The sequence below is a fragment of the Alligator sinensis genome, unplaced genomic scaffold (genome assembly GCF_000455745.1).
Source record: "Alligator sinensis unplaced genomic scaffold, ASM45574v1 scaffold160_2, whole genome shotgun sequence".
Lineage (NCBI taxonomy): Eukaryota > Metazoa > Chordata > Crocodylia > Alligatoridae > Alligator > Alligator sinensis.
The window spans coordinates 241,901-258,628 of NW_005842717.1; the positions used below are offsets into that span (position 1 = coordinate 241,901).

The 16,728-nt window shown below is 39.0% G+C and overlaps 1 protein-coding gene across 1 annotated transcript in view; it reads left to right on the top strand.

Annotated features, from left to right (window-relative positions):
* Nucleotides 1-15,979, top strand: part of NAA15 (N(alpha)-acetyltransferase 15, NatA auxiliary subunit) — a 47,583-nt gene extending 31,604 nt beyond the window's left edge. Inside the window, exons 16-20 of the mRNA XM_006034270.3 lie at nucleotides 438-546; nucleotides 1,929-2,027; nucleotides 6,807-6,950; nucleotides 9,308-9,405; nucleotides 14,926-15,979. Coding sequence (XP_006034332.1) covers nucleotides 438-546; nucleotides 1,929-2,027; nucleotides 6,807-6,950; nucleotides 9,308-9,405; nucleotides 14,926-15,126 — 651 coding nt within the window. The 3' untranslated portion in view covers nucleotides 15,127-15,979. The remainder of the gene's footprint in view (nucleotides 1-437; nucleotides 547-1,928; nucleotides 2,028-6,806; nucleotides 6,951-9,307; nucleotides 9,406-14,925) is intronic.
* Nucleotides 15,980-16,728: the final 749 nt, after the last annotated feature.

Genomic DNA, 16,728 nt, shown 5'->3' on the forward strand with positions numbered 1-16,728 from the left:
TCCGGGTAGTTTAGGTCACCCATGATGACCACATCGTTTGACTTAACTGGCTTCACAAGCTGACCTGAGAATTCCCGATCTAGCTCTTCTCCCTGGTTGGGTGGTCTCTAGTAGACCCCCACCATTAAGTCTACACCGTTAATATGCTGTTATGTCACTACAGAACTTTGTGCCTTCATGATTAGCACCCCCTTTCTCTCAAATTTATGTGGATATATCGACAGTCCACATTGATATATAACGGTGCCTGCTTGTTTATTTTGAATGTTGCTGTATATGCATACGTATATGGGTGGTCTAGACATCCAGGGCATTGCCTCATGAGACCAGTCATCTTGCTGCTCTGACCTCAGCCTCAGAATTTCATTCCCATTTTTAAAGGAGAAAGTCTGTTTTGTTTCCTGTGTCACATAATGAAAATATTCTTGCCTTCTTAGGTTGAGGCACCTTTGGAAGAAGCCATTAAATTTTTAACACCATTGAAGAATTTGGTAAAGAACAAAATAGAGACCCATCTTTTTGCCTTTGAGATATACTTCAGGAAAGGTAGGTGAGAGAACTAATTAAGTCAAGTACTTTATGGTTATTGTACTTGAATAATGAAATCCATGAAAACTATTGATCCACTGACTTAAAGAGCTGGATATTAGCTAATAGCTTTTTAACTGGGTATGCTCACAGCCCTAGGCATTCAGTAATATTGGCTTCAGATTTGGAACAGCTGGTGATTATCCAGTTTCTCTATTGTACGCAAGTCCATGAAGGCTAGAGATCAAAATGTTCAGACTTGCACATTCCCAAGTTGCTTGGCTGCACCCAAAGTAGTCTGTAAATTCAAGATAAAGCCTTACATGTTTTTAAAATTGGTTTAGAGCGTTTGTTATGACCTTTTATAAGTAGATAATACATGTGTGTTTCTTTCAGTCTAACGCAATTTGTATATTCAGAGAGTTAACATTGCAAAATGGGATGAGTCAAGTTCGCAGTGCCATTTTCTGGCCAGGCCAGATTTTAAAGATGATCTGGTCAGGATTGTCTAAAGCAGGCAGACTTGCCTTGGGCTGGCAGCAATGGTGACCACTGGAGCTCAAGGACAGCTGAGGGCACAGCCCTTACTCACCACCCTGCCACTTAAGGCTATATCTACTAGGGCCCCATGGTCCTGGATTCTGTGGCCAGTGGGAGGTGCCTACCACATCCCAGGCTTCATGGCCCCACAGTCGGTTGGCAGGACAAATGGAGCAGCTCTGTGTGTTGGATCTAGCCCAGGGACTGTATGTCCGACACTCCTGCTCTAAGGGATTGTGGCCAGCGTTAACTTCTCTTTCCCCAAATCCAGTCTGAATGAGAAGCAAGAATTTTTTTTCTCCTGAGAGCAATGGCATAGATCCACCAGAACTATCTTCCCTAAACTCTATAGAGACTTCAGCACTGATTCTTATGTTAGAGGTACTCTTCACTGTATTGGTTTCAACTAAGGAAAATGTTGTTTGAATAAAAGTCACCAGGACATACCCATTATGTACAAAATCTAGTTTTTTCCCATCATGACCATATTGTGCTGTATTTAAACACATTGTGCTTGAAATGAAATACATTAAAATACAACAGAATAGGGTATAATTATAATGAAAGAGGGAAATTTTGCACTTTTAAATTTTGGCTTATGAAGTCGTCCAGTTTAAAAAAAAAAAAAAAAAAAGTGTGTTAGTCCACAGTAGTTAGTTTTACCTCTGAATTAGTTTTTAGGCTCAACAAGGTTAGCTTTTTCTCTGAACAACTTTTATGGGCATCATGTATTAATCTTTTATTTGTTCTGGACTCTAATTTTAAGTATATTTTTTCTCAATCGGCATCTGAAACTTGATGGTTCTCTTTAAGACTTGCAGAAAGTACTTCTGTAATTCACTGACAATTTTATTTTACAGAAAAATTTCTTCTGATGCTACAATCAGTGAAGAGAGCATTTGCTATTGATTCCAGTCATCCTTGGCTTCATGAGTGTATGATTCACCTCTTCAGCAGTGGTATGGGAATGTTTATATATAAAACTTGTTCTGTCCATGCTTCTAGCAACCATCCTGTATAGTCATCTGTGCTTGCAATAAACTTCATTCAAAATGTGTAACAAATTATTCATTTTGTTAGAATAACAGTGTTATTATTTTGACTACAGTTGGTTGTAGTGACTGAATAGCTTAATGTTAGAAATCACATCCTGTTTTAAAATAAACATTACTATAGCTTCTTTTAAAAGAAATTGCAAGTAAAAACATACTTGTTGTGCTCTGTCTTCCTTTCTGCATTTCTTTCAGCTTGGATAATAGATAAATATTTAGGTTTGTTTCAAGTCCTTCAAGTCTGTGGATTACAAACACTTCTGCTAAACAAAACATTTATAATTTTGAGGTGGATATAATTTCATATGACCCTTTTAAAAATGTGATTTCCTAATTTTATAGAAAAACTTCTGTCGGTTTAGAATTGCTTGATTTATTTTTCCATTCTAAAGCAAATCCATTTTGCAATTAAATGTATATGGAGAGAATATTTTTTTTCCTTAAACTTTTTTAAATGTGACATCATCCAAATACTTGTTTTCATGTTGCTGGTAAAAAGACCTCATGGAGGTAAGGGTGTAGGTTTTAGCCGTGTTGGTCTAAGGACATAGGCAGACAAGGTTCCTTGGGTGAATTTGATATCTTTTATTAGATCAACCCAAATAGTTGGATAATAGTTATTAAGCAAGCTTTCGGGTTCAAAAACCCTTTGTCAGGCTAAGGAAGTTTCAGCAGTTGGTGTGTGCTCTTCCTGGATGGAATGAAAAGTAAAGAAGCCATAGGCTGGGCTGGGGAGTTAATTGCCAGGCAGATTATAATGTGTCAAAAATCATGGAGGTAACACACTCCTGCATAACATAATAGTGGTTAGGCAGCTCATTAGTATAATGAGAAACTGGTTTCATATTTACTGTTCTGTCTGAAACTTGTATCAGTAATTTCATCTTTCCACATACTTTCAATTATTTTCTGTTGATTCTATGCTAAACACTTACAGAGTTATGCTGGTTTTCTAAAGAGCAAAATATTTTGCAGTTTTTTTCAACTTGTGCAAAAAAAGGAATGCTTCACTGTTTTGGGCCCCTGCCCATAAATTTAAAACAATAGGGGCCAACCTGTTTGGCAGGCATGCCACAAACTGGTACCACACCTTCCCCAAATTCAACTCCATACCCTTTTTCTTACCCAGTCTGCTGCTCTTCTTTCTGCTTCCTACTCTGTCTGCTCTTACGCTGCCTATGCCTTCCTTGACTTGCCCCACTCAGAGACTGCCCATGCTGCATGCGGCATGCAGAATATAGGTTGGCCATCCCTGAATTAAAACATACAAAAATAATGCAAAATGGCTGCCTATTAATAATAATAATACAGTAATTGTGCCTTTAAATAGTAACCCAGCCATATATTCAAGTCCATTTAAGGGGTGACAATACAGTAAATGAGCTACAAAGTTATTCTACTTATGTAACAATTTTGTTGTGGTTCCATTTTATCACACTTTAAATTGAATGTGTGGCTGGTTGGGGCCAGTCCATGACAGTTCCCAATATTCAGCTGAGCATTAAGATCTAGCATGGGACAGACCCATGGTCCAAGACACAGCTGTCTCCCTACCTAGTCGGGCTGGGAGCAAAAACAGTCCCTGGAACTCGGATCCCCAGAGGCAGATGGGGGAGAAAGAGGGGTGGTGCGCAGTGAGCCCAACATCAAGAAGCATCTCTCTGACCTCAGGCCCACTGCACACTAGACCTTTAAAGACTGCATTTGTGTAGGTGAGCTTCATATATGGTTTTCTGATCCTGAGGTCCCCATGTCCTGGGGATGTCAGAAAACTGTATACAGCACAGCTGTGCATACAGTTTTTAATGGTCCCAGAAGGACAGGACCCCAGGATCATGGAAGAGGCTCCCCAATTCCAGTGTCCCCATGCTAGGCATGAGTAAAAATCATGTGTACTGCCCAGCTGAGGAGCACATGTAGCTATTGCTCCTCCCTGGCCCTGAAGGCTCTAGGATCAGACTGCTGCACCCTGATCCCTGGTTCCCTATGGGCTGGGACCTGTAAAAACCACGTGTGCCCCCCAGCTGGAGTTTTGACAATCAGCTGATTGTCAGCTAGAGCTAGTTCCACCCCACAACTTGGTCCCTGGCCTTGGCTAACAATCGGCCGATTGTGGGCATCCAGCTTCAAGATTATGATACTGGCAGCTAAGGCATAATTGACATCTAATGCGCAATCTGAAAACCGTGCTTTCTGCCATACATATATGGCATGATGGCAGGAGGTATGATGGTTGGGACTGTGCATCAGATTGCATTGTGCCCTTAAAGTGAATGTCTATCAGCAGCGTAACTCTTCGTTGGTTCTAAAGTCCTGTCTGCTAAAGAGAAAGGAAAAATTGGGACTGTGCACAATTTTTTTGGGTTCTTTGTTGCAGTTTTAGGAGATTTGAAGCGTAATATTCTCCTTCTTAATTTGGTTGAAGTGCCACCTTTTCCTCTTATCCTGTAGGCAGTATAGAATAGCATGTGACAAACTATCATACACAAAAGTGAAGCGGGTGGGGGGGTGTTAACTGAGATATGGCCTGGAGCTCTTTGTGCTTGGTTTGGGTCTGCAAAGCAGTCAAGAGGCATATCTACACTGCTTCTGTGGTGAGTCAGAGAGTACTGATGAGAAGTACATTCAACCCATTGGCGACAGCAGTTTTGCCCATGCTCTGGTTCCTTGTTTCATGCATGTTTTCAGGGCAGAACTAATACTAACAAAGGAGCAAAGGAGGAATAGGGCCTGGTACTGTCTGCCCAACTTCTGGGAAGGCTGCTAGGATTTGGGGAGGGTTTTCTTTGTCTGTGTCTTGACCTGTTTCTTTTTTTGTCCCTTTGCCTGTCCTGTTTAATTCTCTCTGTTCAGGAAGGAGTAAGTAGGAAGAACTATAATCATAAAGCTGGGAACTTGTTTCCAGAGGAGCCAAAAGATACTAGCAGGGTGGGAGGCCAAGTTGACTTATTCCTGCCTCCGTAAATCGCCATTCTCTGTAATAGGTTTTAACATACTCAGCCTCTTGTCGGCTTAACGTTGTATTTTCTGTAACCTAGTTGTTTTCCCCTCCTTACCCTTAACCCTCTTTCGTTCAGGCGCTCTGTATTTCCCTTATGGCTCTATCATCTTTTTGGTTCATGATTCTTAACATCTAATAAAATTCAATCTGTCTACTTATAGGATGCAAAGAGAGAACAATCAGCAAGTAGTTTGTAATAGTTTTTTTCTTTTACCATGGAAACTCTGCTTGTTTTTAATAAGCAGGGAGTGTTTTTAATATCTGCTTGAACAGAAATATGTAAATTGGAAGAAAAGCTCAGTGATTCAGACTTCTTGTCATTTTCGCTAAAGGGTCACAATCCGCATACCCACACTGTCAGAAAAAATTCTAGCAGAATAGGGAAGTCGTTTAAGGCGAAAAAAGCATGGCAGACTTTCAGGTTGCCTTTATGCAAAGCATGAGAAAATGAAAAGTCAAACTTTTTTTTTTTTTTTTTTTTACAGGGGAAGTAACCTATACAATATTTCTTCTTGACCTTTTTTAAAGCGCTAACCTACAAAATATTTCTTCTTGACCTTTTTTAAAGCGCTATCAGATACTGGCCCTACTTAAACCAGATACTGCTGCTCAACTTTGTGGTACATATATTTGAGACATCAATTTCTAAGGGCTTGAAAGGTGGTAAAGTAGCTAGCAAAACTTTAGTTGCTAAAGGAATAGGGATGTCAGAAGTTGAGGTTATGGGATTTTTTGGATGGAAAAGCAAGGGATCGAGCACTTCTGCTGGGTATGAGAGGGGCATGGCAGGATTTAGCAGCTAGGAAGGTATGTATAAAGAGGGTTTGGCAATAATGAGGCTTGAGAAACGAGCTTAGTAAGAGGTAAATTAGTAAGGAAAGGGATTGACCACCTTTGGGGTGTTGGGAGATCAGTGTCCTTTGTCTGAAGGAGACAGGAGTGGTATGCATGTTTTTGAAGAGAGTGAAGCTGAGAACTTTGGACACAGGGTAAACGATGATGATGATTATTATTTCTGGACACCAACAATTGGAATTTCATTGAATCTCTCCACAGTGGTGTAGCCTTTTCCTCTATACTATCTAAAAACACAGTTGAATGACATGGTAGAAAGAAGAAAGATGTAGGTCTTTTTCTTACGAGGTCTATAAATACTTGTAAAAATTTTCCATCCTGTGGAAGTAAGATTTTTCCCCAAAACAGTTCTCTAATTGGGATGAAAAAGGCATCATCTCAATTAAACAAAATCCTGGGGAAAACTTATTGTTTTAAGGTTAAACAATTCACTTAAATTTTGGTTCTTAAACATTTTTTGAGTTTGAAGTTAAAACAAAAAAAAGCTTTTGGTTAAAACAGGATACTTTCGCACTTGTACAGGTGTTTTCTGACTTTTTAAATGAAATGTATTACCTCTTCATACCACTTCAGTAAAACCAGATTATTTTTAATTATCTCACAGAAAACTGTTTCAATGAAAACTTTATAGCTACTTCCTAGTTATGTACCTTTTCTTTACTTGTATATATCTTTAATTGAAAATTTTCAACTTCACTATTCATGTAAAAGAGCAAGTTGTTTTTTTCTTCTTAAGTCAAATGTATTTTGCTGCGATTCCTGATGGTAAAAAGCATCTAGAGTTTTGTTTTGTTTTTTATGTTGAGATCTATTTCCTTTCTACCCAACAGTATCTGAAAGTAAAGACCTGCCCAACGTAGTTAGAACAGTGTTAAATCAAGAAATGAATCGCCTTTTTGGAGCAACTAATCCAAAGAACTTCAATGAAGCTTTTCTTAAGAAGAACTATGACTCCCTACCACATAGGTTATCAGGTACTTTATTTTTGTTGTTCTTACTAAACTAAGTTGTTTTTTATTTTTATTTTTTTTGCGTTTGGAATTTACCTCAAAGACCCTCACTTTTTCTTCCTCTTCCATTTCTTGTACTCATATAGCACAGGACTTTCTGTTCCCATACTGCTAATATCACAGGCTACTGTTGCCATCAGGAATAGTTTCTTGTATCCATTTCAAATCTCAGTTGAAAACATAACTTCCTGTTTGCCTATATATTTTAATTTCTCTCCCTGTATGCCACAGCTGTGGGCTTCACTGCATATAAATCTTTGGACCATCTGTGGCCCATCGTCACTTCTGACATAATTGCTGAATTGTCATGAAAGATCTTTTTAATGGTAACTATATTTAACTCTCTAGAATATTTTAGGATACAGTTTGTATAAAGTATGTTAAAAAGTAACTGTACTGTATTGATTTAAGTTTAAAATAACCTGGAGATGAGATGTTTTCATGAGAGAGTGATAGAATTATTTTTCTGTCTCCATCTTAAAACATGGATTCTTTCGTACTGGCTTTTATGCTACTAAAATTACTCCTGCACTCTCCTGCTTAAATCAAAATGTACCATCAAATTAATGTATCCAGTAGTCTAAACAAACTGTAGTTTTAGGCAGTTGTTGATTTATGCTGTAGCTTTGGTCTAATATGCATATTTGACCACCTTCACAATAAGTATTAATATATAATGAGATAACCTCCTGCTACAGCTTGATTTGAACTTTGTTCATGAGGTAGAAGCCCACAGAATTGTTTGTAACAATTGGAAGCGCTAACTCCTTACCCTGTGGTTGAACTTGGGCATCTGTACCTTTCTGTTCCTCTAGTAAATAACTCTGAAAGTCACTAACAAAGTTTCTCACCCTCCTCTAATGGCTGGCCCACAAAGATAGCAACCTACTGCTGTCATAGAACCCAGGTGGTTCTATGACAAGCTATACAAGCAGTTTGCACTCTTCTGAATTTACACCAGGTTGCCCAATTAAGAATGAGACATTCAGCTCTGTGGGTCAGCTTGTATTTCAGTGGATGCCACTTTTCTGATTGCTGGAGCTTATAGGGAGTGCCATTTGGCTGACTGCTACAGCTTGCTTTGAAATAAAAGCTACATTGGACAACAGGAACATTTCAGTGATCCTGTGAAGCTCTGGTGTGTGTCTGGAAACCTTCAAATATTTCCCAACATCTTTTCCCAGCCAGGGGTGTTTTAGGAGCCTAATGCTATAAAGGATATGAGTTCTACAGTACCCATTACAGAGAACTCTGCAACTTAAGCTGATGTATACTCAAATGGTGACAGTACAGATGGGGGTCAGTGTCCATGAATTGCATGTCATGGAATTTTTGTTGTGCATTTTTGCAAATTAAAATGCACATCCATTTGGCATTTGGTGGAGCAGAGTAATGCATTAAGGCAGGCCTGGGACCATATGTTGAATGAGGACAACAAATAGAAATCCTAAAAAAGTACCCATTCACTGAGTGAGGCACAGGTCCCCTGTAATTAAGTGGTATAATAACAGGCTGTTGTATATTTGCAAGGGAGCCAACCTGTGGTTGTACAGGTAACTTTTAATATTGACCATTCAACTTCAGACCACCTGACTTTGGAATCTTTATATAGCTTTTGGATCTGTTAGAATAAAAAAACTGTGTACAGTTAATGATAAAAATACTATGTTGAAGCTAGTGTCTTTTTAATAGTAGCTTTTGGCAGCCAAACTGAGTTCCTTCCTGGTGTAAAATGCTAGCTAGATTATTACATTTGTTGTAGGTTCCCTAATGCATGTTTAAACTTATGATACTGGTGAAACATCTTCATCTGGAAGACCAGTGAGAACTGTAAAGCCTCCATTTCCACTTGACCTCACCACTGGAACCCTACTCCCACATACTTACTTCTGCCTAGTAGTTTGTCATATAGCTCTTAAATGTTGTGTTTTGCCATTGGATGGAGAAAAAATTCCCCTTCCCAAGGGTGATTACACGTCACAGTGACTGCCACAGTAATATGAGCAATATTGATGCAAGTTACTGCACTCAGTCTTGCCATTTATGGCTCATCTAGTGCCTGGTGGTGGCTCCCTCAAAATAAGTTAATTCATGTAGATACCATTTTTGCAGACTGAAGTTTACATAATGGTTTTCATCTTGATATTTTTTTCACATGGACTCTTGAGTACTAAAACCAGGCTTGGAGTACCCATTGGTTTGCTCAAATAAAGAGAACATTAAGCTAAAAGTTACCAGCTGAACTGGTCTAGAATGCAGTATTCCAGTTCTTGAAGTTATGTAGTCTTGATTTTGCTAAAGACTTGCATTTTCTCTTGTAGCTGCCAAAATGATGTACTATTTAGATCCTTCCAGTCAAAAAAGAGCAGTGGAGTTGGCGGTGTCCCTCGATGAATCACTCTCTAACAGAAATCTTCAGGTAAAGATGGTTTTTGTGATATCTGAGGGCCCTTCTAGATGCTGAGAACAGGATTTGTAGGTCCTGTTTCATCTCCAGTAGTATCGTCACCCTAAAGCTTTTTAGCCTTTTTAGAAAAATTGTTTTGGATATTTGGGAAGCTTTCTTTTTATTTGTATGAATAACTTCCTGTATCAATTTTTATGTAATTCTGTTTTGCCGATGGGCAAAAAAATGAGACTTTAGATTGCATGTGTCAGTCCTGTAAATAGTTTATTTCTCCTTTGAACGCTAGCTCAGTTAACGAGTCCAGGGGTCCTGTATTTCTGGAGTATATAGTTTTCAGATCAGTTAACTTAACCTCTGCCCTTTAGGAAAAGACTAGCATAGGCAAGAATGCATATTACTGGATCTTCAGGATTAGGATTTCAAGATAGAGTTCATAATTACAGCTGTTGGGTTGGATTGGTGGTATAACCATGATGGTCCAGGAAATATGCAGGAGGAAGGATTTTTTCCCTCCTTTTGCTGATAACTTGTCTAAGGTGGTGCAATAAAAGTTTTCATCCAAGCAACTCTGAGCAAATTGAAAATGGGGAGATCAAAACTTCCTGGATTTGTGTTCAAAGGTCCTCTAATTACCCTTTTTCCCCTCTCTTGCCATTGTATTTACCTTGACATTTAGTAACAAACATCAGACTCTTTTTTCATTATGCTTTGTAAACTCATGCTCCTGGGGTGTGGCTGGTAGGAACACCCATAGTTGATATTTGAGCCTCTTGGCAAGCAGTAAGCTCCATTGTATTTCCATTTGTCCAGGTTGTTTCTAACCAGAAATCATTTCTCTGCACTTAGTGCTCCAGTTTATTGGGGTGAAAAACTCACATTTTTCTTCAGGAGAAAAATTTACTTCTTTGTGGGACTGCTGGCTCAAAAAAATCACAGCATCATTTTGCTGTACATGAAATAGCATGCTGATCCCGTTTCCTTAACCAGTTAATGGCAATCTGAGTCTGAATAGTAATCATCATCACTTCATATGAAAAGAGGCTGCACACAGACTTAGGCTGACCTGTGTGTCATAATTTCCAGCCAGCTTATTTTTAAGAATGTCTTTGTAATTTGTATAGAATTCCCTATGCTTTGTCTAGAGTATCTCATCCTTCTGGTCTAAAAACTTTGTCAATGGCTATCTAGCTGTCTTCACTTTTATTTATTTATTTATTTATTTATTTATTTATTTTTCTTGCAGACCCTTTTTTTGCAGTTGTATATAAGTTCATTTTGTGGGGGTTTTTTGTTTTTTTGGTTTTTTTTAAATGAGGCACATCACAGTAATCCTTGAGTCTCCAATAATTTTGATCCATTCCAAGTAGCTTTAGCATTTCTCTCTTTTTATAAACTTTTTAATAGAAAATTCTGGTTAGTTTGGGGACATGCAGGAATTGGGATACCTTTCCTTGGAAAGGGTTTCTCCAGTCTGAATTGAATTCCTAGTCAGAAATGAAGAGGGAGAACAGACCAACCTTGCTGACAAGTATAAAGTAATGTACATGGGGAAAAATAACCAGCTATATGCATACATAGTACTGGGCTCTCAATTAACTTTTACAACTTGAGAGAGAGGCCTTGGGGACATTGTAGATAATTCTCTGAAAAGATCAGCCCAATATGTAGCAGCAACCAAAATGCCAATAAAACATTGGGCATCATTCCAGCCCCCAAGAAAAATATTTCAGAGGTTTTGAATTCATCCCCATGCAGGATGGTCATCCCCATGCAGGATGGAAATCTTTCTGAAATTAAAATATTTATGGTATGGGAAAGCTGTTCCACCAGCATTTCATTTGATAGGAAAAATATTTAAGTACTTTTCTGACAGCATTTGTGTTCCAGCTGCACTTGTCAGAGCAGAGGATTCTGTAATCTTGTATTTACTTGCTTATGAGTTGCACCTTTGATACAGGAGTTAAGTCAGAGGCATTGGTTTTTTAGAATTCCAAAATAAACAGGGCATCTTCTGCTTCAGCGTATATTTCAGCCTGCATTTACTGAACTCTGCAATATAGAATTTGGTTATACAGCCACAAAACAAAACAATTTTCAGTTCAAACAAGTTTAGAGCTGTTAAAGCTACCAAACAATTAGACATGAAACTAGACCCCTTCTAAAATTAATGCAAGACAAAACTTCTCGACATTGAATGAGGAGACATCACTAGCATTAACATCCAGGAAATTGTCAGTTAGGAGCTTATCTCCACCAGCAAGGAAGTACTGGATGGACATATCTTGTACTCCAGGTGTCAAAACACGGACTGCTATGCGAGGCCTGGAAACTAATTGGTGGGAGGCAGATGGGCTATCCAAGCCCAAACTTAAGAGGAAGCTTTTAGCAAGGAGGGTAGCACCAGTGATCAACATCATAGAGCAGATGAAAGCAACAGCAAATAGCATAAGAATGAGAGACTGGTTTCAACCCACTGGTGCTGGCATGATGCAGTGTAGATGAGGCAAGTCTGCACTGCCTTTTGCTGCAGCTCAGTGGCTGAAAATGTTTAGATGAGGTCCCACTAATAACATGGTAAGAGTGCTTTTTGTAAAAAGTGTGGGGTTTTATGAAGAATATCTGTGAAAAAGAAAATGAGGAATTTCCATTTTTGTTTTTGGTGCATCACTCCCAACAAGTTACACTACTACAGTATCCAAATACTTAAGAAAAATATTCGGTGATTACTTGGACACTAATTTTAGACAAAATAAGAAATTATATTTAAATTGAACATTATCTTTGGAATTTCTGGCTACTACTTGTGGTGTTGTCTTTTTACTGTTTGTACCACCCTGTGGGTCGGGAGAGGGTGCTGGTACCCTGACACCAGCCTCTCCCCCACCCCTGGCTGTACCTCACCTCCAGTCTGTCGCCTGCCACACCTTTGTTATTCAAATGTTTGTTGGTGAGGGAAGCAGTCCCTCAGCCGGGATTAACTTTGCTAACTTGTCTTAGGCCTTTACTCCTCCTCGAGTGTGTCCCCTTTAAGGAAGCACTCCCATGGGTTTCTGGGGACTTGTTGGGGTCTTAGTGGTCATAACCATGGCCTTCTTTCTCTGGCCACATCATCAGCATAGGTCCACTGTTTTAGACCTCAGCTACTAGCCCTGCCTTTGTGGGAGCCCCTCCTGTGGTTTCAGTCTCAATGCTGGCCTCCACCCCTTTAGCTCAGGGCTAGCTCCTGACACAAGTAGTAGGGGAGTGCCACCCAGGCACCCCTGCTCATGGCGTCCTCTACAACTGTAGCCACAACCTAGTCCTCAGGTGCAAACAGAACAAAAACATGAGCCAGCTGTTTCATAACATAAATACTTCCCTCCTCACGATGCATGTTGCCCCTAGGCCCTACCACTGTAAGATCCTCTTTTTCCAGCTCCCCTGGGTGGGATGGATGCCTGTCTGTCCGTCTCCAGCAGCCGCCTGTCTGTCCGTCTCCAGCAGCCCCTCACTCCTGGGAGCTCCTCTCTCTGCTGCAGATAGGGGCTCCCCCAGCCTGGTTAGAGATTGGTTTACATATCCCCAAGCCAAATAGTCTCCTTCCAGTCATGTGCCCGGATCTTCTGTACCCAATGACCAGTGCAGCTAATTGTTTCATTAGCTGCCTGGCTTTATGAATCCTGGATCCAGTCCACCTGAGCTGTTACTCCTTACTGCCCTTCCTGGCCCCGAGTCTCTCACCCAGTCAGGCCTTTCTAGTAACAGGAACAGAAATGCTGTCTTTTTAAAAGACCTCAAAATGACAGGGGTAGCAACTTAAACTTAGTGTGAAGCTCTGATTCCGGAGTACACTAGTCCTTTAAAATATGTTTGCGAATTTGTGTGTTTGTGTTCTCAAACTAAATCTGCACGTTTGTATAACTGCATGTTTGTATAAGAATATATACACTGTTCTTCACAGGGTACTAAACGTCTTCAGTTTTTTAATTTAAAATAATTTTCTTGTTTAAAACATTGTATTTAAAATTAAATGTGAAATTGATTAACTTTATGATAGCCTAAACATAATATCATCTATTATAATCACTTAGAATAAATATATCCAAACAGTATGTGCTTGCTGCTGAAGTTTATAGAGACTATTGCACTGGAGGAAGTCGGTGGCTAAGCACTTGTAACCAGTTTGTTGAAGTGATAAACCATTTTTTGGCACTAATCTTGTTGTAGGCCTAGAGAAATTTCCTCACTTAAATTCTTCTCAGTTTAATCCAACTAAATGTAGTGTGTTCAAACTTTGAAAAATTAGAGGTTGAAAAAGCATGACATTTGTTTTCCTCTTGCAAATGATTAATATGGATTAGGGTGCAAGAGGCTAAGATATATCAGGTCTAAAATCTGGAACACCAGAAATTGTAGTGGCCAGAAGCAATCAACCCAGTTCACTACTTAGATCCTTTTTTGCTTTTAACAATGTAGTGTTTAACAATTTAAAACCAGATTTAAAATGCTGGCTTTCTGTATTTTTAATTGTATCTCAGTTTTCATCCAAAAGCAACTTTACACAAGTCCAGTTAGAAATGAATCCAGTACACACAAAATGTCACCCATTTTCTAACCTAATGTAAAAACTAATAATGTGAATACATTTTTTGTTGGGATGTAGGGTTGCTTAATTGTGTACAAGTAGTGTATTCTTCCAGTTAATAAAAGCATTACATTATTTGTACAGGCTATATTTAGTTGCAGATAAATTTGCTGATAATCCACATAGTGAACAGCTGAGGAGAATCAGTTATTTTGTAGGAAAATAATTGAAGGACATATGCAGAGCAAGATCAAAACTGATCTAAGTCAAGACTTCTTACTGATATTCATTGTTTTTTTAAAAGGAGGCAGCAACTTAAATTACTGGCTCTTAAATAACCCTTGGTCTTCATGGCAGCATCCACACATGGTGTGGACATTTGGTTCCCTGAGGATAACTAGCATTGGCACACCTTGCACTGCTGCTAGTTGTCCCTGGAGAACGCCTATGCCACGTGCCCTCTGGCACATGGCAAGTTACCTTGGGGATGGTAGCAGGGGCCGGGGCTAGCATTGGGTTGACCCCAGCAGCCTTACCTGGAGTCCTGGGGGCCTCCTGGGGCTGCAGCAATGGCGATTCTGTTGCATGGATCCTGGCCAGCAGTTGTAACCTGACTCCGGGTGTCCGGACTCTGCTTTTGAGTGGTGCACACTGCCCCCGCATGCGCCGCTCCCCTTTTTTTCTCCATGGGTTTTTTGACACCTGGATATCCAGGGGTCAAAAAGTCCTCCATGCTGCTCCCTTGCAGTGCAAAGAACAACTGAACATGCAGTATGTGGCACTGCAGGCATGGCATGGCCACACTTGTCTGGACACGGCCCATGTGTCCTGATTTAGAAAAATACATATTTGATGATACTAGAAAAGAACGTTTTGTATTCTTTAGTACTGCGTATTTTTTTGTTGTTGTAAATATCAGATTACCATTTACAAAGGTTTTAACACTTTTTTCTTTTTATCTTTAATAGACTTGTATGGCGGTATTAGAAGCTTTGTGTGATGGTAGTCTGGGAGACTCTAAAGAAGCAGCTGAAACTTACCAAGCAAATTGTCATAAGCTTTTCCCCTATGCTTTGGCTTTCATGCCCCCTGGATATGAAGAGGATATGAAGATCACAGTAAATGGAGATAGTTCTGCAGAACCTGAAGAACTGGCCAATGAAATATGAACAACTTAACAAAAAAAAAAATGGAATAACATTGGACCGTATCTGGTGTATAATATTTTTGTCACGCACCTGCTGAGTCATTCTAACTTACACAGAGAATGGAAGGAGTTAAAATTTTTGCCTTCAAATAGTTTTACTTTTTTTATCCTGCTGACAAAGTATATATATAAAATATCTAACGTATTACTGGATATAGGTTCAGTTTCTTAAAAATTAAAAGCTGCTAAAATTGAAGAAAAAACCCCTTACCTACCTACCTACCTACCCATGTTTTTAAACTAATTTATAAGAAACCTGGAGGCTTATAGCTCTCAGAGCAGGTGTGTGGCAGAAATATTACTTTAAATTTGTCTTGTGAGATTACTATTATCTCAGACAGCAAATACGCTGTTTTAGCACTGGATTCTTTCACTGAGCACAAAGAGTTGTTGGGGCTTTAGCATCTGACTGATTTTGATACAGAGATGATTCTGTCCATAGGAAGTATGCAATGTGAATCAATTTACAGAGAAACCTACAACGTACGTGTAATGTTGTAGAGGTTGGGACATAGATACCAAGCAGAATTAAGAAACATAAGGTGTACAATAAGCTTGTTGTGTCTCCGAAATTCACTGTACACGATCAGTTTGGTGTTCTTGCACCACAGTTTTTAACTGAAGGAACCAGTTAAAACAATCTCTTCATTTTTAATTAAACTTGAAAAGAAAGTGACACTGCTGTTTTTTGAGATGAACCTCACAGCATAGTTTGGCCAGACTTGTTAAAACTGTAATGCAAGAACCAAATGAAATTATGCACTGTGATGTGGCACCAACTAATTAGAAAGAAAGCATGCATTTTTCATATAGAGTGAAAAGAAAATGAGAACATACTATGGCTTTGAAGTTCCAAAGAGCGGAACTCTCGACTACCATTTTATGACTGATCAAGAGACTAATAGTTTAAAACCTCAGCAGGCCTTGTTCACGTTATGCAGAAAAAAAAGTGCTGCAGTTTAGATACCTCTGGAACTTTTCCACAGTGTCACAGGTTTGTAATACTTGAAGCCCTACATTTCTAAGAATATATTTCTTGCTCAGTTATTTCAGGCAAGCCCAAGACTTTGTAACTTTTAAGGGGCCCAAATTTTTTTTCAGTAACAGACCAGCTTCTTATTCCTGCAGTTACAGATGAAATTTCCTTTGTCAAACATAAGGTACCAAATATAATGCAATAAAATGTTTTGAAAAACAATTGTGTGAATATTTCAACCAATCTGTGTTGTACTTTTGAAAATGAATGGATGAAGAGATGCAAGTCAGGGCTGGATTCATATGCTGTTCAGTAATACCATTAATGCATCATTTTTGGGTGGACTTCAAGTATGTGTTAAGTGCTAATGTGTTGCATATTAATACTTAGTGTCAGAAATCGTATGGTGCAAAATACATTACAATTTGGTTTCTAAATCCCAACAACAAAGGCAATTTGTTGGTAACTTCATTACTTTGAAAATTAAAATTGTTTCCTGCATTAGTGGTATAGGCTAGAGAAGTGCCCGGGTGCTTTTATGGAACCAGAAAAACTATGAGAGAATAGACCACAGACTGAAAAAGAGCA